The sequence below is a fragment of the Pelodiscus sinensis genome, chromosome 16 (genome assembly GCF_052426305.1).
Source record: "Pelodiscus sinensis isolate ZL-2025 chromosome 16, ASM5242630v1, whole genome shotgun sequence".
Classification (NCBI taxonomy): Eukaryota; Metazoa; Chordata; order Testudines; family Trionychidae; genus Pelodiscus; species Pelodiscus sinensis.
This window is the reverse complement of record NC_143067.1, coordinates 307,584-332,718: the sequence shown is the minus strand read 5'-3', so window position 1 is coordinate 332,718 and position 25,135 is coordinate 307,584. Positions and strand designations below refer to the sequence as shown.

Below are 25,135 nucleotides of genomic sequence, written 5' to 3'. Positions count from 1 at the left end.
AGATTGGTCTCCTCATCTCTGAGATGCTTGCCCTCTGGCATCAAGGGCTTGAAGTCTCTCCCTGGCACCAGAGAATGGGGACGTGTCTACGGCATCAGAAGGCACAGAATGTCTGTCACTGGTCTTGATCCCACAGTAGTCAGCACCAGTCATCATTAAGGTCTTGCCAGCAGCACTCTCAAGCACCAGCGTCATCTTGGCACAGGCCTCCCAGCTCCACTTTGGTCATCATCTTCAGAGTTCAAATCAGAGGTTGCTTCTATGTATTTGAGCAGAAGCTGCATGAGCAGGCACAGGTGAGACTCGTCTGTGCCCTGGCAGCCAGAGTGGCCCCCTCCAGGCAATAGACATTCTGGACACCCTGGGCCTACCACCAAGCCCAGGGTGCTTCCAGGTGATCTTGGTCAGTGGCCTCCATACACCACCATTCTAGATTACAAAGGGATATGCATGCCTCCAAAACCTCATCAGCAGTGGTTTCCAGACCAGTGTTTCCTCTAAGTAGTGTGGCAGCACATCTTCACAGATGAGTGATTAATCAGCACCACCTCCCCCCCCGCCAAAGTCAGTCAGCTCCATGCACAGAGCCCTGAGCCTCTGACTGGGTGGGACTGATCAATCACCTATGAAGCTGTGCTGCTGCACAGCTTAGAGGGAACACTGCTCCAAATCCATGCAAGAGGTTATGGACACCGGAGTGCCTCCAGAACCTGATCCCATGCAGGCCTAGGTACCTTCCCCGGCTAAAGACATGGATGAAGTGCAGGAGCACAGTAAAGTTCAGTCTGACCTCCTACCACTGCAGGCATCCTCATTTTCATCTCTGGATGAGGGCAGTGGCAGGCACCTCCTCAGCAGGGTTCCTATCAGTCAACTATAAGGTATACCAAAACTCCTCCAGCAAGTAGCCCATAATATGAGCCAGGAATCTGAGGACTCTATGGTGGATATTTTAGTGCCAAAGAGTCCCTTCAGGGTACTTTTTCTCTAATAAAGACCATCCAGACCAGTAACAATATGCTGTGGCAAACACCAGCCTTACTTCCTCCTATGGTGAAGGGGATGGAAATGAGATACTTCGCCTCTTCCAAGGGTTATGAATTTCTTTTTTCCCATCCCCGTCCCACATCACTCACTGTATCTGCAGTGAATGAAATGGAGAGACAGGACCAACAAGCACCGGCATTGAAGGCCAAAAAGGCCTACAGAATAGACTTCTTTGGGAGGAAAATTATATGCAGCTGATGGCTTTTTATGGAGAATAGCCTATTAATGGCTATCCTCCACACAGATATGCATATAACTCTTGGGTTGCTATGGAAAAATTCAAGGAGCTCCTTCCTATGGACTTTAGGCAGGAGTATTCTGCTCTCACTGAGGAGAGTAGAAGTGGACCAGAATGTCCCTACAGGCCTCACTGGACTTGGCTGAGTCGGTAGCTAGAATCCCGCCCAATGGGGATAGCCATGCACTGTTCCTCTTGGCTACTGGCATCTGGACTGCTACCAAAGATCCAGCAAAACCTCTAGGAGCTCCCATTTGAAGGGAGAGGCCTCTTTTCAGAGCAAACTGATTATATGCCACACTCATTGAAGGACTCGAGAGCTACCATGAAATCTCTCTGTAGGCAAACTCCAGCACCTCAGAGGTAGCCACTTAAGTCTCAGCCATCTCAGCAGAGATACACACCCAAGTCCAGACAGGAGCAGTTCCATTGCCAAAACAGAAATTATAGGCATAGGCCTATAATCATTCCTCTGGCCAAGGCAAAAGCACCTCCCAAGTCCGCAGCAGACCCTAAGCAGGGGTTTTGAATATGCAATCTAGGACGGCATATCACTTCGGTCTCAGGATTCACTCTCTCTTTTTGAACAGACTTTCCCACTTCTACCATGCGTGGTCCCATATCACATTGGACCAATGGGTTCTGTGCACAGTTGGCGTGGGATATTCTCTTCTCGTCCCTTCCCTCCCAACTCCCTTTCCCATCCCTCTTCTGGGACCTCTCTCATGAGCAACTTCTTAATTCAGGAGGTGCAATCGCTCCTCATGCTAGGTTCAGTTCAAGAGGTCCCTCACCATGTAAGAGCCAGAGCATTTTATTCCTGATATTTCCTAATCCCCAAGGTCAAGGGACGTCTGAGGTGCATATTGGACTTGAGAGGCCTCAGCCATCACAAGGGAGTCACCTGAATGGAATTGATGCAAACATGCACTCAAAGAAGAAAAGACAGTTACCTGCTTTCCTGTAACTGGTGTTCTTTGAGATGTGCTGTTCACATCCATTCCAATACCCACCTTTCTTCTCTGTCAGAGTAGCTGGCAAGAAGGAACTGAAGGGGAGGTTGGGTCAGCATTGGTATAAAAAGGCTGCGATAGCAGTGCCTCTCGAGGAGGCTCAATGGTTGACCCAACAGGAGCAGCTAGAGGAAAATTTCTGTTGCTCCTGCACGCAGTGTGTGCACACCCGATTGGCATGGATGTGAACAACACATCTTGAAGAACACCAGTTACAGTTAAGCATGTAATTTTTCGCCCCCAGTTTCCATAAATTCAGCAAGTTTTCCTAGGTGTGATTTATCAAATTAAAAGGAAGGTTATAAAGAGATTAGGATTAGTGTGCTTTTTGGTTTTCTATAGTTGTAACAGAAAATCAATTTAGGTGAGCAGAAGCACTTGCTGAACATAGGATAGTATTCAGAAAGGCAAGATAGGACAGAATAAGGATGATAACATTTTTTAGAAAGTACAATTATTCTGTTGATTTTATATGGTTCATGTTTACAAGAAATGTTATGAGGATAAGATAAAGGAGATCAAAGTCTGAAAAGGGGTGAGAATGCAGTTTTTGCCTCAAATTATATTATATATAATTATAGTGTGTATATATATATATTAACTATATATATAGTATTAAACTATTATTAAATCATAAGTATCTGGTGCTGCATCTTTCACACTGCAAAAAGCATAACTAACTTCTTGCAAGAAACCCCTTGTCATTGTTCTTATGCAAATTACATTGTTCTTATGTAAATATACAAATGCAAATATCGCATAGAAAACACACCAAAGATGACATCATTATGTGTTAGTTTTTGTCACAGAAAACTTTGTATATCTAGTTTCCATCGAGACTCACCCTGGGATGCAAAGTGAAAGAGAAAAAATTCAATGTAAATGGCCAAATTAAACAAAAGACAGGACTAGCTTTGTACATTCACACATTCTAGCTCAGAGTCCTTCCTCCTCTCACCAGCTCAGCCCAGACCTGCTAAGCACCTGGGGAGGTGGGAAACAATCATTTTAAGGGTATGCTTGAGAATAATGCCCCAGTCATCCAACCAGGTCCTGCCCATACATTCCTCAACCACCTCTCCCCCATAGGTTGACCTGGTTGTGGGCCATGTCAGACCATTGGGTCCTGGACATAGTAGCTTGAGGCTAGATGCTGCAATTTGTGGGTAACCCCTCTTTCTTCCCCTGTTTCTCCCATCCCTCTTCAGGGATCCCTCTCATGAGTAACTCCTCCTTCAAGAGTCACCTTGGGAAATGAAAGGAAAAGGATTCTATTCCTGATAATTGTTAAAACCTGGATTAGTAAGTATCTCAAAATACTGAAGTTCCATATGCTCTCCATTATCCATTCCCTAAATCTGGGGGACTGTATGCCCATTCCCAATTTAAAGGACACTTCCTTCCTTGTCTCCATGTTTGTAGGGTACAGATGTTTCCTGTGTTTCATATTGGCCAGGCATCACTTCCAGTTCATGGTGCTACCCTTTGGATTGCCCTTAGCTCCCAAGGTATTTATGAAATGGATAGTACCAATAGCAGTTTCTTTCAAGCATTGGGGAGGGGAGTATCTACATCTTTCCAAAACTTGATGATAGGCTCATCAAGGACAAGTCTGTGGAACAGGTGCAGAAAAGCCTGAACCTGGAGCACTCCATCTAGAACAACCTGGCCTGTTGTCAAACCTAGGAAAGTCCTTGTTAACACCAGTCCAGTGTATAGAGTTTCAGAGCAATTCTCAATTCCATGCATGCCTGGGCCTTCCTTCCAGAAATACACTGTCAGGTCATGACATATCTCGTTGCTCAAATAAAATGGTATTAAATCACCAAAGCATACACTTGCCTGTGGCTTATGGGACCTATGGAAGCATGCATGTATGTGGTCAGGCATACCTGGCTTCACCTGTAACCACTGCAGATGTTTCTAGCAGGCACTCCTTGGACTCAGTGATCACGGACCCCAATCACATCCTCTTGGCCTTTTAACTGGTACCTAGACCTCAAGTGAGTGCTGCAGGAAATTCTCTGTGTGTCCCCATTACCGTTGCTCACCCTGCTCTCTGAAGCATCAGATCTGGGGTGGGGGGTGGGGGTGGGAGGGGAACAAACTCCGCACTCAAGACTACTGGCCACAGCACAACCTAAAGGCAGCCAGTCAATATTACATCAACAGGCAGGGGAATGCCAGGTCTTCATCTCTGTGTCAGGAGGTACTTAGGCTCTGGAACTTTTGTATGTGGCATGCTATCCACCAGGTGGCCACCCACCTATTTGGAGCCAAGAACATCCTAGCAGATCACTTCAGCAGGTCCTCCTTTTGTTGCCAGGAATTGTCACTGCATATGGAGATTGCCAGCCTTATCTTCCAACATTGGGAGACTCCCCAGGTGGACCTCTTTTGCAACCCGACAGAACAAGAAGTGCTGTGTGTTCTGTTATCTATACAGCAGAGAGAAGGTATCCCTTACGGACACCTTCCTGATTCAATGGTCAGACGCACCGATGTACCCTTTCTGCCAGTGCCATTGATCCACAGGGTCCTGTTAAAAATGAAGCAAGACTAAGCATTGTCCATTCTCATGGCTTTGGAGTGACTTTGCCAGTAGTGGTTTGGCATGCTGCTTTGCCTGACATTGGCTGACCCGCTGCCATTACCCCTCTAACCAGATCTGCTGCACCTGAACCTGGCATCACTGAACCTGACAGCATAATGCTCTGTGGCTACGTATGGATGAGTAGGGGAGATTTGCGGCAATCCAGCAGGTTCTGCTGGCAGCAGGAAGCCCTCCACTAAAGTTATTTATGTGGCAAAGTGGAAGTGCTTCGCATGTTGGGCTTCAGACGAGCACATTCATTCTGAGGAGCGCTTACTATATGACATCTTGGACTATTTGCTGCAATTTAAGTTCGAAGGCTTTTTGTTGTCTTTGGTCAAGGTATCTCTAGCAATCATTTCAGCATTTCATCCTCTGCTTCAGGGGAAGTCGATCTTTACTCATTCCATGATGGAGTGGTTCCTGAAAGATTTACAGTTCCTGTTCATGCATGCCCAGGATCTAGTCCCCCTGTGAGACTGGAATCTTGTGTTGCCATGGCTTATGTGCCCCCTTTAAAATCCTTTGCTTCTTGCTCCCTTCTGTTTCTTTCTCCAGGAAGATTTTCACCTTGGCTGCTATAACTTCAAAACTTCAGCCCAGCAGGTGTCCAAGTTCAGAGCATTCATATCAGAGCTGCCTTATATGGTCTTCTACAAGGACAAAGTCCAATTGCACCCAGCTTTTGTGCCCAAGGTTGTTTCCCAGTTGTACATTTCCCAGGACATTTACTTACTAGTCCTCTCTCTAAAACCTCACACATCAGTTGAGTTGCACAAATTGCATAATCTGGACCTCAGATAGATGTTAGCTTTCTGCACTGGTAGAACACAGCCATTCCATAATCAAGACAATTGTTTGTTGCTGTCATGGACAGGATGAAGGTCTGTCCAGTGTCAGACCAGAGAATCTTGTCTTGGTTCACAGTGTGCATCTGCTGTTGCTATGAGGTCATTAGAGTGCCCCTGCAAGCAGTAGTGATTAGGGATGTAATTGTGTAGACAACTACACATTTAACCAATAATCCTAGGCTTTTTGGTTAATCTTGTTGACTATAAGCATTCCCCCCACCCCTCAACTGCCTCTGTATAGGAGGCAACAAGGAGAGAGGCAGGAGGTGGTGCCCCAGAGAAGCTGGCTTAAAAGCTGGCTCCCCATGAGTACTGGATCTGCTTGCTCACCCCTCCTCCATGCTGCTGCCTAGGATAGAGAAGCAGCAGCATGGAGGGTGAGGGGGTTAGGTTGGAACTAATAGGCACTGGGAGCAGGCTTTCAAGCAGGCTCCCCTTGTGTGTGGGGGGGGGGGAGGAGAGGGGGAACAGGCAGGAGCCGGCTTCAAATCTGGTTCCCCCAGCACCAGTCTCATGCTGCCATGTGCCACCCTCCCTGCCCCAGCATGGAGGAGCAGGGGAAGATGCTTTATGGCAGCAGCCCCTGTCTGTGGAGGGTCTGAGCAACAGCCTCTGTCTGCAGGGAGCTCAGACTGCTCATGGACAGGGGCTGCTGCCATGGAGCAGCCTCGGTCTGGGGAGCTCAGAACTCTCGACAAACAGGGGCTGCTGCCACTCCACGATGCTGTCTCTGTATCAGAGGCAGCAGCGTAGGGCGGCAGGCAGCTGGTCTGCGAGAGGAGCTGGTTTTTAAACTGGCTCCCCTCACATACCAGCTCCATCCGCCACCCAATGTTGCTGCCTCTAATACAGAGGCAGTAGGGCGGAGTGACAGGCTGAATGCACTGGCTGCTGGCCCTGCCCGTGGAGACTATTGAATAGTCACGTACCCAGTAAAATTTCATGCAGTTATATGACTGTTCGATTACATGCTAGCTAATATCACTAGGTCATTCCCTAAACCCTAGGTCATTCCATTAGAGTACAGGCATCATTGGTGACCTTTCTAGCACACAGGCCAATCCAAGAAATTTGTTGAGCTGCCACCTAGTCATCCACCCATATGCTCATGTTGCTTGACACATTTGGACCCAGCAGGTTTGAGATGACGCTGGCTTTGGCAGAGCTGTACTGCAAGCTGCATGACTGTGAACTCTTGAGTTCACCTCCATTGACTCTGCTTGTGAGTCATTTAGAATTGAATCAGGAGCAAGTACACAAAGAAGAAAAAAGTTACCTGCTATTTGTAACTGTTCTTCTAGATGTATTGCTCATGTCCATTCCATTACCCACCTTACTGCCCCTCTGCAGTTTTCCCTCTAAGCTGATAGGCAGCACAATTTCACAAGTGATTAATCAGCCCCGCCCAGTCAGAGGCTCAGGGCTCCCTGCATGGAACTGACTGACTGGGTGGAGCTGATGAATCACCTGTGAAGCTGTGTTGCCATGCAGCTTAGAGGGAATCTGCCACTCTGTCAGAGATGTTGGCAAAAAGGAAATGAGGGCATGGACTGTTGGAACATGATATACCACAGCACCAGAGCATGTCACAGCCAGCCATACAGGTACTTCTAGGGCAGTGGTTCCCAACCTTTTCCGGATGGGGACCCATTTTGACAATTCAGGAAGACTTGGTGACCCATGGCAATTCAAAAGTGTGAATGGCTCCTTAAGAGCCAGCTGGGGAGACACCTGGCGACCCTTTTGAAATGTAATAGTGACCCATATTTGGGTCCCAACCCATAGGTTGGGAAACGCTGTACTAGGGCAAAAATCTTTAGCCACGCATGTTGGGCACATGCAGACCTAGAGTGAAATGGACATGAAAATACATTTTGTTTGAATGGACCCACCTTACCAGTCAGGATAAGCCACTCTGTACAACTTTGACGTAGTCCTCATTTAACCTACTACCTATTAATTTCATTTGGTGACCCCCTGGTTCTTAAATAATGGGAACAAATTTTCCTTACTCAATTTTTCCACACCAGTCATGATTTTATAGACCTCTATCATATTCCTCCTTAGTTTCCTCTTTTCTAAGCTGAAGTTCTAGTTATTAATTGCTCCTCATATGGCAGCTGTTCCAAACCCCTGATCTTTTTGCGATGTCGTGACCATGTCTGTATGCAGTATTCAGGATGCGGGCATACCATGGATTTATACAGAGGCAATAAGATATTCTGTGTCTGATAGGATAGGGTCATAATTCAAAATGATCTGGAGAAATGGTCTGAAGTAAATAGGATGAAGTTTAATAAGCACAAATGCAAAGTACTCCACTTAGGAAGGAACCATCAGTATCACACACACACAGAATGGGAAGTGACTGTCTAGGAAGGAGTACAGTAACTCCTCATTTAACACGTGCCCGCTTAACCCGTTTTCGCGATAGAACAATTTTTTTTAGGGAACATTTTTTTGAATTACACGACCATTCCCGGAGTAACACGATTTCCCCAGCCGGCCAGTTCCCGGTGTCTGCGAAGGGCTTCCCCCACCTCCCTGCAAAGCAGTGGAGGGTTTGCCACTCACCATGCCGTTCCCCGGCGACTCCTCACCGGACGCAATGCGGGTCCCGGCCGACCTGTCACAGGGGCATACTCCCAACCCAATCTCCCTCCCCTCTCCTCCCCTTCCCTTCCCCAGAGCAAAACACCTCCACTCCCTGGTGTAACCCAGTCTCCTTTCTCCCCCAACCTTATGTCCCAGTCCCAACAGACACTACCACTTGAAACGCAACCCCCAACTTTTCCATTATTTTCAATGGGAATATTGACCCCGCATAACACATTTTCACTTAACACGATCATTTTCTGAAACATATCTATAGTGTTAAATGAGGAATTACTTTACTGCAGAAAGGGATCTACAGGCCATAGTGAACCACAAGCTAAATATGAGCCAACAATGTGACACTGTTGCAAAAAAAGCAAACATGATTCTGGAATGCATTAAGAAAAGTGTTGTGAACAAGACGTAATACTTTGGCTCTGCACTGATTAGGCCTCAATTGGAGTACTGTGTCCAGTTCTGGATACCATATTTCAAGAAAGACGTAGAGAAATTGGAGAAGATCCAGAGAAGAGCAACAAAAATTATTAAAGGTCTAGAAAACATGAGCTATGAGGCAAGGCTGAAGGAATTGGGCTTGTTTAGTTTGGAAAAGAGAAGACAGAGGAAATGTGATAGGTATCTAAAAGGGTGTCACAGGGAGGAAGAGGAGAAATTGTTTTCCTTAGCCTCTGAGGATAGGAGAAGAAGCAATGGGCTTAAACTGCAGCAAGGGAGATTTAGGTTGGACATTAGGAAAAACTTTCTAAGTGTCAAGGTGGTTAAACACTGGAATAAATTACCTAGGGAGGTTGTGGAATCTCCATCACTGGAGATATTTAAGAGCCTGTTAGAGACACATGTATCAGGGATGATTTAGACTGTGGTTGGTCCCATCATGAGGGCAGAGGTCCATTACAGTTCAAATGTTCTATGATTACTCTCTATCCTTTTCTTAATGATTCCTAACATAGTTTGCTTTTTTGACGGCTGCTGCACATTGAGTGGATGTTTTCAGAGAACTATTCATAATGGCTCCAAGATCTCCCCCTTGGGTGGCAATAGCTATTTTAGTCCGCTATGTTTTCTAATATGCATTACTTTGCATTTATCAACATTAAAATTCATTTTCCATTTTTTTGCCCAGTCACCTAGATTTGTGCGGCTCCTGACCTCCAGTTTGAGAACCCCTGATTAAAACACTGGAAATATATAAAAAGTATGTACAGTATTTTTTAAGTATTTTACACCAGGGCTACATCTACATTGGCAAGATTTTGCGCAAATACTTTTAACGCAAGAGTTTTTGCATTAAAGTATTTGCACAAGAGAGCGTCTACACAGGCATGTGCTTTTGCGCAAAAGCATCAGTGCCAGTGCAGACACTCTCTTGTGCAAGAAAGCTCTGATGGCCATTTTAGCCATCAGGCTTTCTTGCGCAAGAAATTCATGTTGCCTGTCTACACTGACCTCTTGTGCAAGAACAGTTGCGCAAGAGGGCTTATTCCTGAGTGGGAGCATCATATTTCTTGCGCAAGAAGCACTGATTTCACACATTAGAACGTTAGTGTTCTTGCGCAAGAACTCCCCGCCAGTGTAGACAGGCAGCATGTTTTTGCACAAAGCAGTTGCTTTTGCGTAGAATCATGCCACTGTAGAGACAAGCCCAGCACTATTACCTTTTATCACAACCAAAAAAATAAAGTTCATGTGATAGGATGTATTTTCCATAAATGAATGCTGATTTGCATTAACTATGTTACCCTCCTAATTCTTCCATAGCAACCACTTAATTATCTTTTCCAGAATTGGTCTCAGACTGACAGACCTGTAATTCCCCAGGTAATGTTGTTAACCCTTTTTTAAAAGTGGCACATTTAGTTTTTCTGTAGTCTTCTGGAACTTCCTTGGTGCTAAAGGACTTCCTGAAAAATCAATACTAGTGATCTCAACCTGCTTTTAAAAAAATTCTTGAATGCAATTTATCAGAACTAGGTGATTAAAACATGTCTAACTTAAATAGCTTGTATTGAACATCCTCAGAGATAATAGTGGAATGGAAGATGTTACTACCATATGATGATACTATATCCTGTTTCCCACACCTTTTCCCCCAAAAATATAGAACAGAAATCTTCAGTGAATTCTGCCTTCTCTGTATTCTTGATAATTTTACCATTTCCATCTATTAACAGATCAATACCATTGTCAGGGTTCTTTTTGTTCTTAATTTAGGAAGACCTTGCTATTCGTGGTGGGTGTGTTCCTGGCACCACTGCAAATGGCAAAGTTTGCAAATACCGGAAGCCATGGCTTCTTGTAGCTCCTGAACTTGCCGCAGGAAACTCACCGTGGGGGCCAGGAACCATGGTGAGTTTTCCATGAGGACTGTCCCCTCCCCAGAATGGGACAGGAGACCCCTGTGAATACATGGAATCTCGAGAGCTGTCTGTTTATTCCAAAGTATTGTCTTTAAACTCTGCTAGCCATAGATCTTTTCTTCATGTCCTTATCAATTGTGTACAATTTCTAACTTATTTATTGTATATTAATTACTATCAACTCCTTGTCCTTATTCTGCTGCTCTTACCCTTTCTTGTCTTAGAATCATGAAATGTATCATTTCATGATCACTTTCATACATATTGCATTCTATGTACAGATTTACAACCATTTGTTCAGTTGGTCAGAATCGTGTCAAACATGGCTGTACCCTAGTTATTTTTTTTTCACTTTCTGAAACAAAGTGTCCTGAATAAATTACAAAACCTTATTGTGGTTTGCTGTATTACCTTTACCACAGGTGTCTGGGTAGTTAGTCTCCTATAACTACCAGGTCTTGTGATATTTCTATTGTTTTCAAAATGCATCATCCACCTCCTGCTTTTGATCTGGTGATTTGTAGTAGATCCTTATCAAGGACTTGGAAAAAAATTAAAATAATCAGTGATACATTTTGCAGATAACAAAATTTGGGGGAATGGTAAATAATTAAGAGGATAGATCATTAACACAGAGTGATCTGGATTGCTTAGTAAACTGAGTGCAAGCAACTAATATGCATTTTACTACAGGTAAATGTATACATCTAGGCAGTATCCTGGAGAGGGGAAGGAGTGCTGTGTAGTAGTGTGCATATGGGATATTGGGAGCACTCTGTGGTAACATGGAAGTATACAGGTGGTTGCTGTATGGTATCTTGAAGCGCTGTGTAGTGGTTCAGGTAAGGGGGAGACTACAAGGGAGTAGGCACTGTGTGGTAACAGAGAGAGTTATCTGAAGGAAAAGGCATTGCAGTGATGTGGAGGGTAGTTGGAGTGGGGGTGCTGTGACAGCATGGAGTGATATGGGGAGGGAAGCCCAGAGAGCTATGTGGGAAATATCTTGGAAAGGAAATGGGGCACTGTGTGGTGGAGTGATATAGGTATAACCAGAGGAGGGAAGGAGCACTGTATGAGGGCTGCAGAGAGGAGTACAATACCATAAGGGGTGCTGTGTGGTAGCACAAACCAGAGTCCCATATCTAGTGTGCTGCATGATGGGCAGGAGAGGGGCGTTGTATGGTGATGTGGGGAGAGGTATGGTTCTAAAGAGGTGTTGTGCGGTGGCACGGAGGTGTATGGGGAGCACTTTGGTGACATGGGGAGTGGGTTTACTATTGGAGGTACAGGGGGTGCAGTGTGATGGTGTCACAGAATCACAGGGCTAGACGAGACCTCAGGAGGTTGAGTCCAGCCCCCTGCCCAAAGCGAGAACATCCCTAGCTAGATCATCTCAGCCAGGGCTTTGTCAAGCCAGGACTTAAAAACCTCTATGGATGGAGATTCCACCATGTCCCTAGGTAACCCATTCCAGTACTTCACCACCCTCCTAGTGAAATAGTTTTTCTGAATATCTAATCTAAGCATTTGCTTATCAAATAGTTGACGAGTGCCTTATATCCCCAGAGTAGAGAGGATGTATGGGTAATGCTATGTGGTGACACTGGGAGGGGTATAGTACTGGAGGTACGGGGTCAGCGTGGAGGGAATACTGGGGGTGCTGTTGTGGTATGTGGAGAGGGGAGATGGAGCTGTGGGGCAATGAAAGGAGGATGCTGGAGGAGTGCTGTGTGGGGGCAGTAGGAGATGAAGTGCGGTGGCACATGGGTGCTTTATGATGATGCGGCTGGAGTAGAGGGGCATAGTGTTACAGCAGTGGGTTGTCAGGTTGCTGCGTGGCAGTGCAGAGCAGGGGGTCATTGGGCCGGTGCACAGCAATATGTGAAAGGGTCATTAAGGGGAGCACTGTGTGGCAACATGCATTGGGGGAGTATGGCAGGTCCTGTATGGTGGTGCAAGGCAGGAGAGTGATGAGACACTGTGGTGACAAAGTACAGGGAGTGTTTGCTGTGTGGTGATGGTGGAGGGGATGCAGCAGTGCACTGTGTGGCATTACAGAGGGAAGAATGGGGGGTACTTTTGCTGTGTAGTGACACAGGGAGAGGGGTATGGTATGGGTGGCGCTGTGTGACGGCACAGAGTACTGGAGATATGGTGTGTGATGGCACAGGGGGGTTGAAGGAGCACTGTGTGGTACTGCAGATGGGTACTAGGGTGCTGTGAGGGGAAGTATGGTGAGGCACTATGTGGCGACATGGGAGAGGGAGGTACATTAGGGCGCTGTGTGGTAGCATGGGGGGTATGGTGGTGCACTGTGGAAGAGGAGAGATATGGAGATTACAGCTGCCTGCTATGTGGTAGTGCAGAAAGGGGTGCACTTAGCACAGTGTTGTGCAGTGAGGGGTGTGTGTGGGGGGGAGATGTATAGTCAAGCGCTGTATGGTCACGTGGGGGGAGAGCTACCTCTCTCCTCAGGTAACCACACAGCACCTCCCTGAACAACCACTTGCATGCTGCCCCACACGGCCTCCGCAGCTAGCGTGTACTACTCCGCCACATTGCCCTCCAGCGTGAGAGGGCTGGGAGGATACTGAGGGGCAGTGACATGGGACGAGGGGCTACAAGGAGCGCTGTGTGGCTGCATGGCGGAGGGCGTTCAGTGGGGCACCCTAGTGACACAAGGAGGGATACAGGTCAGCGCTGTGTGGCGGCGCGCTGAGGGGGGCAGAGAGGGCCGTGGGGATCGGCGCGCTGAGGGGGGCAGAGAGGGCCGTGGGGCTCGGCGCGCTGGAGGAGGGCAGAGAGGGCCGTGGGGCTCGGCGCGCTGGAGGAGGGCAGAGAGGGCCGTGGGGCTCGGCGCGCTGAGGGGGGCAGAGAGGGCCGTGGGGCTCGGCGCGCTGAGGGGGGCGAGGGGGCCGTGGGGCTCGGCGCGCTGAGGGGGGGGGGGGCGAGGGGGCCGTGGGGCTCGGCACGCTGAGGGGGGCGAGGGGGCCGTGGGGCTCGGCGCACTCGGGGGGGCGAGGGGGCCGTGGGGCTCGGCGCGCTCAGGGGGGGCGAGGGGGCCGTGGGGCTCGGCGCGCTGAGGGGGCCGTGGGGCTCGGCGCGTTGAGGGGGGCGAGGGGGCCGTGGGGCTCTGCGCGCTCAGGGGGCGAGGGGGCCGTGGGGCTCGGCGCGCTGAGGGGGGCGAGGGGGCCGTGGGGCTCGGCGCGCTGAGGGGGGGCGAGGGGGCCGTGGGGCTCGGCGCGCTCAGGGGGCCGTGGGGCTCGGCGCGCTCAGGGGGGCGAGGGGGCCGTGGGGCTCGGCGCGCTGAGGGGGGGGGGGCGAGGGGGCCGTGGGGCTCGGCGCGCTGAGGGGGGCGAGGGGGCCGTGAGGCTCGGCGCGCTCAGGGGGGCGAGGGGGCCGTGGGGCTCGGCGCGCTGAGGGGGCGAGGGGGCCGTGGGGCTCGGCGGGGCGAGGGGGCCGTGGGGCTCGGGGGGCGAGGGGGCCGTAGGGCTCGGCGCGCTGAGGGGGGCGAGGGGGCCGTGGGGCTCGGCGCGCTGAGGGGGGCGAGGGGGCCGTGGGGCTCGGCGCGCTGAGGGGGGCGAGGGGGCCGTGAGGCTCGGCGCGCTCAGGGGGGCGAGGGGGCCGTGAGGCTCGGCGCGCTCAGGGGGGCGAGGGGGCCGTGGGGCTCGGCGCGCTGAGGGGGCGAGGGGGCCGTGGGGCTCGGCGCGCTGAGGGGGGCGAGGGGGCCGTGGGGCTCGGCGCGCTGAGGGGGGCGAGGGGGCCGTGAGGCTCGGCGCGCTCAGGGGGGCGAGGGGGCCGTGAGGCTCGGCGCGCTCAGGGGGGCGAGGGGGCCGTGGGGCTCGGCGCGCTGAGGGGGCGAGGGGGCCGTGGGGCTCGGCGCGCTGAGGGGGCGAGGGGGCCGTAGGGCTCGGCGCGCTGAGGGGGGCGAGGGGGCCGTGAGGCTCGGCGCGCTGAGGGGGGCGAGGGGGCCGTGGGGCTCGGCGCGCGGGGGCGCGCTGAGGGGGGGGCGGAGACATACCGAGCTGCGCAAGGTTCGCGCTGAGGAGACGTTGCTCTGGCTGATGCTCTGGCTCCCGTTTCCCTCCGACACGGCCGGCCTCCCCTTTAAGAGCCTGGGGCGGGGCATCCTTGCTGCAGGAGCCTGTTCTTTAAGGATCTTTCGCTGCCGCGGAGCCCGAGCCGCCCGGCTCCGCCATGGTTTCGTGGATCATCTCCCGGCTCGTGGTGTGAGTGCGGGGGCGCCGCAAGAAGTGCGGAGTCGGGCGGTGGGGTGGGGAGGCTCCCGCAGCCCGGAGCCGGTGGGGCAGGGCTCGCTGGGGCTATTCGGAGCAGCCTGTAACCCCCCCGCGGGCAGGGATGGGGCAGCCGATCGAGCTCTATAGGTCACCCGGCTGCTGGTTGTCAGCAGTGGCGGCTGGAGCGCTCGGGCCTCTGCCACTGTATGAAGCGCAGCGACATTTGCTGGTGTAAATTTCGGAATAGTCTTGAGGCGAATCACCTTGAAATGTGAATTTGATAGTGGTGTAATCACCACCCCTAGCTGCCAGTGGTTTGGTGTCAGTGCCTGAATCTTATTCCCGAGCTCAAAGGAGTGGGGGTTGTCAAGCAAAATGAAGATGTGGTGTGGAGAACCAGGAAAGGGGGAACATCAAGTGGACAAGAGTGCTGAATAGATCTCACGGGCTGTATTTTATTCCAGGCTAATATTCGGCACTTTATACCCTGCATATTCCTCTTACAAGGCGGTGAAGACAAAAAACGTAAAAGAATATGTAAGTGTGAATCATCATGTTGTATTTCCATTGACACCCCTCTCCCCGACCAGCGTGACTCTCATTCTGTCTTCAAGAATACCATACCCCCAACATCTTCCCCCTCCTGACACCAACTTCCTTTTTCATCTCTGTATGAGACAAAGTGTATTTCCTGTCACTCAAGGTGGTGTAATAAGCTAGAGACCTGCCCCACAAGGCTAGGTGTGTAGATGGAGTATGTTCAGATACTGACTTCCTCTGACTTTGCTCCTCTGCATTGTAAAATAAGAATGCCAGCCTCGCAAGCCTGTGAAAGTGATTTGTTGTCTGGTAAAGTATTATAGCCAGCATTTCCAAGAGAATTCTGCTCAAACAGATGGGGCCAGGTTTTCAAAGGAGCTCAGCTCCCATTTAAACATAAGACTAAAGGGATAGGTTTTCAGAAGCTCTTGAGCACATTCAGTGTTGAGCTCTTTAGGCATTTGGGTTACAAGTGTTACAAGGGGAACTTTTGGCAACGGAGGAAGCTAGAAAATCTGGTCTGTTTGGGTACCTGTAGGGAAATAGAACTCTTCTGAAAATCAGGCTGAAGTGATGATTGATGAGCACTTGAACATGTGGCTCTGGAGGTGCTCATTATTGATGCAGGAGTGGGCAATAGTTTTTTGGGGGGAGGGGCCATTCCAAGACTTTGGTAAGTGGGAAATCCAATATGGAATTTGTATACAGGAGGGAGCTCTTGGTAAGGGATGGGGTGCAGGAGTACGGGTGTGGGTTCTGGGAGGGAGTTTGGATTCAGGAAGGGGTTGTGTCCTGGGCAGAGGATTGGGGATGCAGGAGGTGGGTGCAAGGTCTGGGAGGGGTATAGGTGCAAGAGAGAATTCTGACCCAGGGCAGGTATGCGAAAGGGAGCACAGATGGTTGTGACCTGAAGCAGGGGATTCAGGTGCAGAAGAGGGTGGGCTGCCAGATGCAGGCTCTGGCCAGAACGCACTGACGGTAGGTGCCTTACGATAGGTCTCCCAGCCAGTGGCCCTGTGGGACCCTTGGGCAGGCTCCCTAGCTGCCATGGCCCCTCTTCAAAGTGGCTGACTGCTATGGACGTGTGTGTATGGGCAGTGGGTCTCCACATGATTCTCGTGCCCGTAAGCACTGTACCTGCAGCTTTCATTGTTTGGTATCGGCTAATGGGAGTCTGCAGTGATGGTGCTGGAGCAAGGCACGGAGAGCCCCTTCTTCCCAAGGGGTGTACGCTGTGCTGAGACACATGCTGGTCCCAGCAGCTGGCCACTTTGAGTAGCATATGGGATTAAAGCAGCCAAGGAGCCTGCCTGAGGGACCCAATTTACAGTAGTGGGCAGGATCCAAATATTTGGTGGGCTGAATCCAGTCTGTGGGCCATATTTTGCTTGCCTCTGTATTAAGATGTAGTGTTTCAGATTTGCTTACTAAAAACCCATCAAGTTCTGGCTCTGAAGGAAACCAGCATGTACTCTTATACACGGATGTGACACTAATTTTTTGCAGACAGACAGACATCTTGGAATAATATCTTTTTAAGAACGATGAGCTGCTCCAGTGTTGACAATTTAGTTGTTCAGATACTTAAATTATGTGGGACCCTTTTGTCCAAGTTGTAGGCTAACATATTACCCTGCCCGTTGACAGATTTGGAACAAAAGGCAATAGTGTCATGGAAAGAGGATAATTTGGTAACAGGTTTCAAATCCTAAATCTAGTTTGGCAGGTGAGATGATGTAAAGATGGTATAATTTGAAAGAATTTCAATGTCCAAAGAGATGAGATGCTTTCCCCTCCCTTTCTTGTCTTGAACAAGAGGATTCTGTCACAATGGATTTTCTCCAGCTTCTGTTCAGGATTTATTTCTCTTTAGTCTCCCCACTCTTCTGGCTTCTGCCCATTGTGTGGGAAGCTCCACAGGCCTAACCACTGTCACACAAGCAACGAGTCTCCTGATTGGAAGCACAATGCTCCTGCCATTTCAGGATACCTCTGGGGGAGAGGTGATATCTGGCTGATATTTGGTTGGAGTATAGTCCCCCTTACTCTTTGTTGTGTGCTTTGTGGTTGCCTCTAAGAGAAGCAACAACACTGGTGTGTTAGAATCGACATCTGGTGCAGCTTGTGGTTCTAGTACTTGGAGCAAGTGCTACAGAGCTGTTTGAGAAATGACTGTTGGTGGAACAATGCAGAATTAATATGATACACATTAAACGAATTAAAAAATATTCTACGTTTGTGCATTTTGTTTTTCTTTCCTAAGTATGGTACTTTGTGCTTATCTGAAGATGAAATTAAAAAGATTTCAGACATAGTTTTCCAGTTTAAGATATTTTGAATTCAAATCCTGTCCTTTCAATAGGTTTGGTACCCTTCCCAGCTTGGTGTCATCTGCAGATTTTATCCACATACTCTCCCTTTCTTCTTTATTATATGCAATGGCCTGCGGCTAAGATAATTCCACTCCATCATCCTGTTCTAAACACAAATTTAGTAATATTAAATATTACTTCATGTAGGACAGACCGATTTGGAACTCTGCATTAATATGTTTTCTCAGTCTGACAGCAAATCCTGGATAAATACTCTTTGGGTACAAACAGTTGTCTGTCTCCCTTATGGTAACTAACTTCCATCTAATAAGGAACCAATACCATTTTAAAGATTTTTTTTTTTGTTGCCAATATAAATAAGAGTCTTTAAAGTCCTTCTTCTGATCATATAATTTGTTGTGTCCTTATCAGTTTTCTACAATTTCTAGTTTCTCCTTCAAGTGGTGTCCCTACAAGTGCTCCGCTCCAGGTATTGGCGTGTCCTCGCACCAGCGATAGGAGATTTTTCCCTTAGCAATGCCTTGCCACGCCATGCACGTGCAGTGGCCGCATTGTGTCAGTTGGCTGCATACACGGTGTGTCCTCTTAGTTCCTTCTCTACCATCCTCTGCAGAAGACAGCACTGCAGCAGTGCGACTCTTCTTTCTGCAAAGACATTATTTTGACTTATTAGCTTCTTTTAACCTCTTCCCAGTACATTTCTACCCTCATTTTGCCTCAGCTTGCCCCCCCCCCTTTTTTTTCCTCTTCAGTGTTACCAGGCTTTTCTACTATGCCAGGCTTGACCTTTAAAAAATGTGATTCCTGCAGAGATCCTATGCCTGTCTCTGATATGCATTCCTCCTATGTGAGATGTCTGGTGAGGGCCACATTTCTCAGAAATGCTAGCATTGTCTGAACATAATGGCTAGAGCCAAACAGGACAGGGAGATTAGACTTAAAATATCTTGTTGGAGAACTCTCTCCACCTGGGCACAATGTCTGCTTCAGTGCCTCGAAAGCCCACACTCACAGAACTTTTAGCTTCTAGGGAGAGAGCCTTTGAGTGGTTCCTATAGTGTAGTGATTATCACATTTGTCTAACACACAAAAGGTCCCTGGTTCCAAAAAAATAGGCAGAAACAATGCCACTTTCACTTGTAGTTCCTTTTGCCAGAGGATGTTGTGAAGGTCAGGATTTAACAGGGTTTAAAAAAGAGCTAGATAAATTCATGGAGGATAGGTCCATCAATGGCTATTAGCCAGGATGGTAGGAATGGTGTCTCTACCTTCCGTTTATCAGAAGCTGGGAATGGGCGACAGGAGTGGGATCACTTAATGATTCTCTGTTCTGGTCATTCCCTCTGGAACCACTGTTGGAAGACAGAATACTGGGCTAGATGGACCTTTGGTCTGATCCAGTATGGCTGATCTTATGCCTTGTTATCCCCGTCTTGGGAATTCCACAAGTTCATGGCTTCTCTGGTTCAGTTGTTGCCTGAAGTGCAGACCTCATCCAGAACTGGCTATTCGACGGCACCATCCCACTGCTGGCACCGCCAACACCCACAAAGTGGCACTGCCGAAGTTTGCAGGCTTGGAGTTGAAAGATAAATTGGCCTCCTCAGCACTGGCAGTACCAACCACCTATCCAGCACTGAAAGCAAAATATCCACACATGCCACTTCCCTCAACACCATCTTATAATGCTCCTACATCATAACACGCACTGACGCCTAAGCACCAGTCCACGTTGGAACTGGTGGACAGGACTGCACATAAGAAAGCCGACCCTTGGCTCCAGTCAACACTGACACAAATGTTGACTGTCTTGGATACCCAGAGTGATTCGGTACCATGCTCTCCTATTCTCGGTGCTGACAGTCCATCCCAGCACAGTGCTAACACCTCTCACTCTCACACACCATCCTCCCCAGGTGCTGAAGTAACACTGGACAGAAGAGCAGATTTTCATCAAAATACTCCTCTCCAGCATCCTCCTGGCTGTCAGTAATACCAAAATTACTCAACAGATGCTTCAATAGCAATGGTTTAATCACCCATGGCCCTACCCACCTCCTCCCTATCCGCCATAATGGTCCACTTGGGATCTATGGGCTCAATACCAACAGCAGCATATGGCACCCTCCACACCAGCCCAGTCTGCAATCTGATCACCACCAACGTATATGGCTAATATTGTTTCAGTGACTGCGGAAGAAGAGCCAATGGAGGAGGATGACTTAGCTCAGTCTGATATGGACAAGCCCCTCAAGCCATCACCTTCCCCCAATGAGACCCTAACCTGAACCCTTCATCTCATCATCTTCAACTACAGCAGACAACCTGAAACAATTTCAAGAACTTTTTAAACAAGTTGCAAATGCTCAGGATGTTACATTACAAGAGAAACAACACAAATTACTCCAAATGATGCAGACTTCCTCATCCACAAAAATAGCCCTTCCCATTGATGAAGCCATAATAGAACCATCAGAAATAATATGGAAAACTTGAACTTCTCTTCCGCTTACCAACAGAAGGGCGGACAGAAAATATTTTGTACCTGCCAAAGGCATAGGACTTCCTTTTTTCCTACCCCCAATCCAACTTATTAGTGATTGCTGTGGTCCACCACTGTTCAAAACCACCCCAATACAGAAGCACTTCCCAAGATAAGGACCACAAACACCTTGACCTTTTTGGATGAAAGGTTTATTCATCTGCCACTTTACAGTACTGGATTTCTAACTACTCTGCATTACTTCCTAATTATGAGCACTCCAGTCACTCAAAATTGCAGGAATTCCTTAATGATCTCCCAGAGCAAAAATACCCTCAGTTGCAAGCAATCATCCAGGAGGGTCAGTCAGTTGCCTGTTCTGCTTTACAGGCTGCTATGGATGTTGCAGATACAGCAGCCAGAACAACTGCCACTACCATTGAGAGACATCACACTTTCTGGCATCCCAAAAGAACTACAGACCAGAGTGGAGGACTTTCCTTTTAATACGGCGTATCTATTGACAGCAAAAACGGATGAGGTTCTCCATTCGATGAAGGGTTCCTGAACTACTTTTTGTACTTTGGCCCCGTATACTCCTCTATCATAGAATCTTAGCGCTGGAAAAGACCTCAGGAGATCATCAAGTCCAACCAACTCTAACTAAACCATCCCAGCCAGGGCTTTGCCAAGCTGGGACCTAAAAACCTGTAGGGATGGAGATTCCACCACCTCCTTAGGTAATCTATTCCAGTACTTCACTATCTTCCTACTGAAATAGTTTTTCCTAATATCCAACCTAGACCTTCCCCACTGTAACTTGAGGCCATTGCTCCTTGTTCTGCCATCTGTCACTATTGAGAACAGCCCCTCTCCATTCTCTGTGGAACCTCCTGTCAGGAAGTTGAAGGCTTCTATCAAATCCACCCTCACTCTTCTCTTCTGCTGACTAAATAAGCCCAAATCACTCAGTCTCTTGTAGGTTGTGTGCTCCAGCCCCCTAATAATTTTGGTCACCCTCCACTGGACCCTCTCCAGTGCGTCCACATCCTTTCTATAATGGGGGCACAGAACTGGACGCAGTACTCCAGATGTGGTCTCACCAGTGCCGAATAAAGAGGAATAATAACTTCTCTAGATCTGTTGGCAATGCTCCTCCTAATGCTCCCTAATATGCTATTAGTCTTCTTGGCTACAAGGGCACACTGTTGACTCATATCCATACTTAATAAGAGGAGGTATTATATCCCGTAAGGCTCTGGGATATGCCCCTCCAACTAGGGACATTATATATTGATTAATTGAATAGTTGATTAACCTCATGAATTCTTGTTGGCTACTCGACTATTCTGTAGTCCCCGGGGGGTGGGGCTGGCAGCCAGTGCACTCTGGCCCCACTCTCGAGGAACCCCCTGCCACTCCACACTGCTGCCTCTGTATCAGTGCCAGGCAGGAGCTGGTTCGTGAGGGGAGCCAGTTTAAAAACCAGCTCCCCTCACGGACCAGCTGCCTGTTGCCCCGTTTTGTTGTCCGGGGGGAGGGTTGAGCTCCCAGACCCAGAACTGAGCCAGGCTGCCTGTCCGCATGGCTCTTAATAAACTTTAAATGCAGAACCACAGTGGAGGTACGTGCCGGACCCGGCACAAGCCAAGACTGAGCCAGGTTGCTAGCCAGCCTGCTAAACAATTTATTGGCAGGTGGTGGTGGTGGTGGGGAAATGCATGTAGTCTATAGCATTAACCTATAAGCTTTTCCTTATCAGTTAATCAGCTACACTATTACATCCCTATTTCCAACAGCCCCACCACTGACCTTTTGATCATAGGTCTAAACATTGCCCCAGGAAGAGATGCGTTCAGCATGCACAATCCACAGCACTGCAACCACCTTTTATAAAATCCCAATTTCTTAAGGTGTGGTCAAGGGCCTGAGCAACTTCTCCTTAGGAACATCTCCTTCCAGCTACCTTTTTGGACATTGCCTATGCCAGTGGTCCCCAACACGGTGCCTGCGGGCGCCATGGCACCCGCGGGGCCATTTTTGTGCGCCCGCCAAGTGCTCGGGGCTGGCCTGGCCCTGGGCACGTGGCACATGCGCTGTGCCGGAGCCGGCCCGGGCGCATAGTAAGTGCCGGCCCGGGAGCGCCGTGAATTGGCCGTTCGTGCCCCAGGCGTGCGGCGCTTGGAGGGGGGGGCGCCGGCCCCGGGCGCACGGCGCTTAGGAGGAGCGCCGGCCCCGGGCGCGTGGCGCCTGCGAGGGGTGCCGGCGCGCGGTGCGTGGCGGGAGAATGCCGGCCCAGGCATGCAGCACTTGGGGGAGGAGAGGGCGCCGGCGCGCGGCGCTTGCAGGGGGGGGCTGGCCCCGGGAGCGTGGCTATGGGGGGAGGCCACCCACCCCCTGGCGCCCGGCAGGCGAACGGCCACACCCCCTGGCGCCCGGCAGGTGAACGGCCACGCCCCCTGGCGCCCGGCAGGCTGTAAAGGTTGGGGACCACTGGCCTATGCCTTTTCTACCACCAGTGGGCTCATGTTACATAGGAATAGTGCATCCTAGAGATAATCAGATCCGGATATGTTATTCCCTCCTCTAAACTGCCTACTCTCATCTTTTCCCATCTCTCTTCGGGGACCCTTCCCATGAGCACCTATTAAACTGGAGGTACAGAACCTCTACCTAGGTGCAGTAGAACCAGTTCCTCAGATATACCACACAAAAGGGTTTTATTCAAAGTACTTCATCACACAGCAGAAAATGGGAGGACGGAAGCCTATTCTAGACCTCAGAAAGCTAAACAAGTTTATCCAGAATCACAGGTTCAAGATGGTCACACTAGGAACTATAATACCAGCACTGGATGAGGTAGACTGGTTCTCAACCCTCGACCTTCAAGACATCTATTTTCATATAACAATTCCTCTCTCACTCAGACAGTTCCTTAGATTCAAGGTTGGTACCAATCATTACCAATATCAAGTACTATCCCTTGTCACCTCCGCAGCGCCTCATCTTCTCCAGGACGTTTGCAGTCGTCAATGCCCATCTTGGACGATGAGGTGTGATAATTTTTCCATATCTGGATGACACTTTAATCAAGGGTACTTCCCAACAACAGATTCTTCCCATGCTCACTATTACACGAGACCTTTTCATGCATTGGACTATTGATAAACCTCCAAAAATCCACATTGTAGTCCCTGGAGTTGATAGCTTTCAGAGGAGCCATATTAGATTCCACCTGAGCCAGGGCCATACTACCTCACCATTGTTTCATCACCCTCTGATCTCATCAACTTAGTTCTCCACAGCTCATTTACACATGCCTTCAAATCTTAGGCTACATGGCAGCCGCCACTTAAGTGGTGCAATTCTTGAGACTAAACGTGATGCCTCCAAGGCTAGCTGGCAACAATGTATACACCCACCCAACACAGTTTAAACAAATGAGTGGCACTTCTTCCACTCATCCTCCCCTCCCTTCATTGGTGGACATAGCTTCTCACACTACTAAACGGCATTCCCTTTCAACAACACAGCCCATCTTGTGTGATCACCACCAATGTCTCCCTCACAGGCTGGGGGGACGCACTTGCTTCATCACACAATTCAGGGTAAATGAGCTCTGAGAGAAGCCCAACTTCATATCAATATCCTCGCTGTGAGCAGTGCGCAATGCTTCCCACCACTTTCTCCCAATGAGCCACAACAAAGCCATTCACATCTCCACGGACAATAAGGCGTGCATGTTTTATATCAATCATTAGGGTGGGGCCCCCTCACGCTCACTGTGCAAAGAGGAGATCAAACTCTGGAACTAGTGCATAATGAACCACATAGCCCCCACATCTACTTGCCTAATGAGCAATCAGAACATCATGACAGATACCCTCAGCTGTCACTTCTCTGAACAACATGAATGAGAGATCAATCCAAGGGTTCTTCCCCACATATTGTCCAAATGAGGATATCCTCTTAGAAATCTCTTTGCGAACTGAACCAATCACAAATACCCCTACTTCTGTTCCAGAGTAGGATTCGAAAGGGAGTCACTGAGGGGTGCTTTCCTCCTTCCATAGACAGCCCCACTTCTCTATGCCTTTCCATCCATCCCTCTGATTCCCAGGGTAATCCACAAGATACGTGCAGATTGGTCAACATTGATTCTTTTTGCCCTGTCATGGCCTAGACAGCCATAGTATCCATACTTCCGATACCTATCTCTACGCAATCCTCATATGCTCCCCAACGTTCTCTTCCAAAACCAGGCCAAATACTCCACCCCACTGTACAGGCGCTCCGACTCAAAGCATGGCTCCATCGTTGTTACAACATGATGAACATACCTGTTCTGACAGAGTGAAACAGGTCCTATTGAACAGTCATTGCCTTTCAACAAAATATACATACAAAAAAAAATGGCATTAAGTTCAAGCCTGGAGTCACCAGAGACCACTACAACCCACCAACACCTCCTTATCTGCTTTCCTCAACTATTTACTGGACCTGAAAGAAGCTGGGCTTTACCTCATTTTGTTAAAGGTTCACTTGTCAGCTATTGCTGTCTTCCACGATCTCATTGATGCCACTTCAGTCTTTGCTGACCCCATCACCAAGCATTTCCTCACTGGTCTTCACAAGTTTCACCTGTGCTACCATGGGATCTATCCTAAGTTCTCAACATTCTCACACAACCTCTATTTGAACCTTTGGCTACCCGTTCCCTTTGTTATGTGTTGATGAAAGTGGTGTTTTCAGTGGTCATCATGTGCTGCCAGATGTGTAGGAAAAATCATAGCCTTGATGGCAGACCACTTTATACTATTTTTTCCA

General features: G+C 49.0%; 1 protein-coding gene across 8 annotated transcripts in view; it reads left to right on the top strand.

Annotated features, from left to right (window-relative positions):
* The first annotated feature begins 14,788 nt into the window (after positions 1 to 14,788).
* Positions 14,789 to 25,135, top strand: part of REEP2 (receptor accessory protein 2) — a 106,929-nt gene continuing 96,582 nt past the window's right edge. For 7 of the 8 annotated variants that reach the window (XR_012900116.2, XR_331957.3, XR_331954.3 and 4 more), the window contains exons 1-2: positions 14,790 to 14,944; positions 15,418 to 15,490. Coding sequence is in view for 2 of the 8 variants with exons in the window: in XM_006121640.3 (XP_006121702.1) it covers positions 14,913 to 14,944; positions 15,418 to 15,490 (105 nt within the window). In the remaining 6 variants the exon portion in view is untranslated. Of the gene's footprint in view, positions 14,945 to 15,417; positions 15,491 to 25,135 lie in introns of all 8 variants that reach the window. The other variant, XM_006121642.3, reaches the window with a different exon arrangement.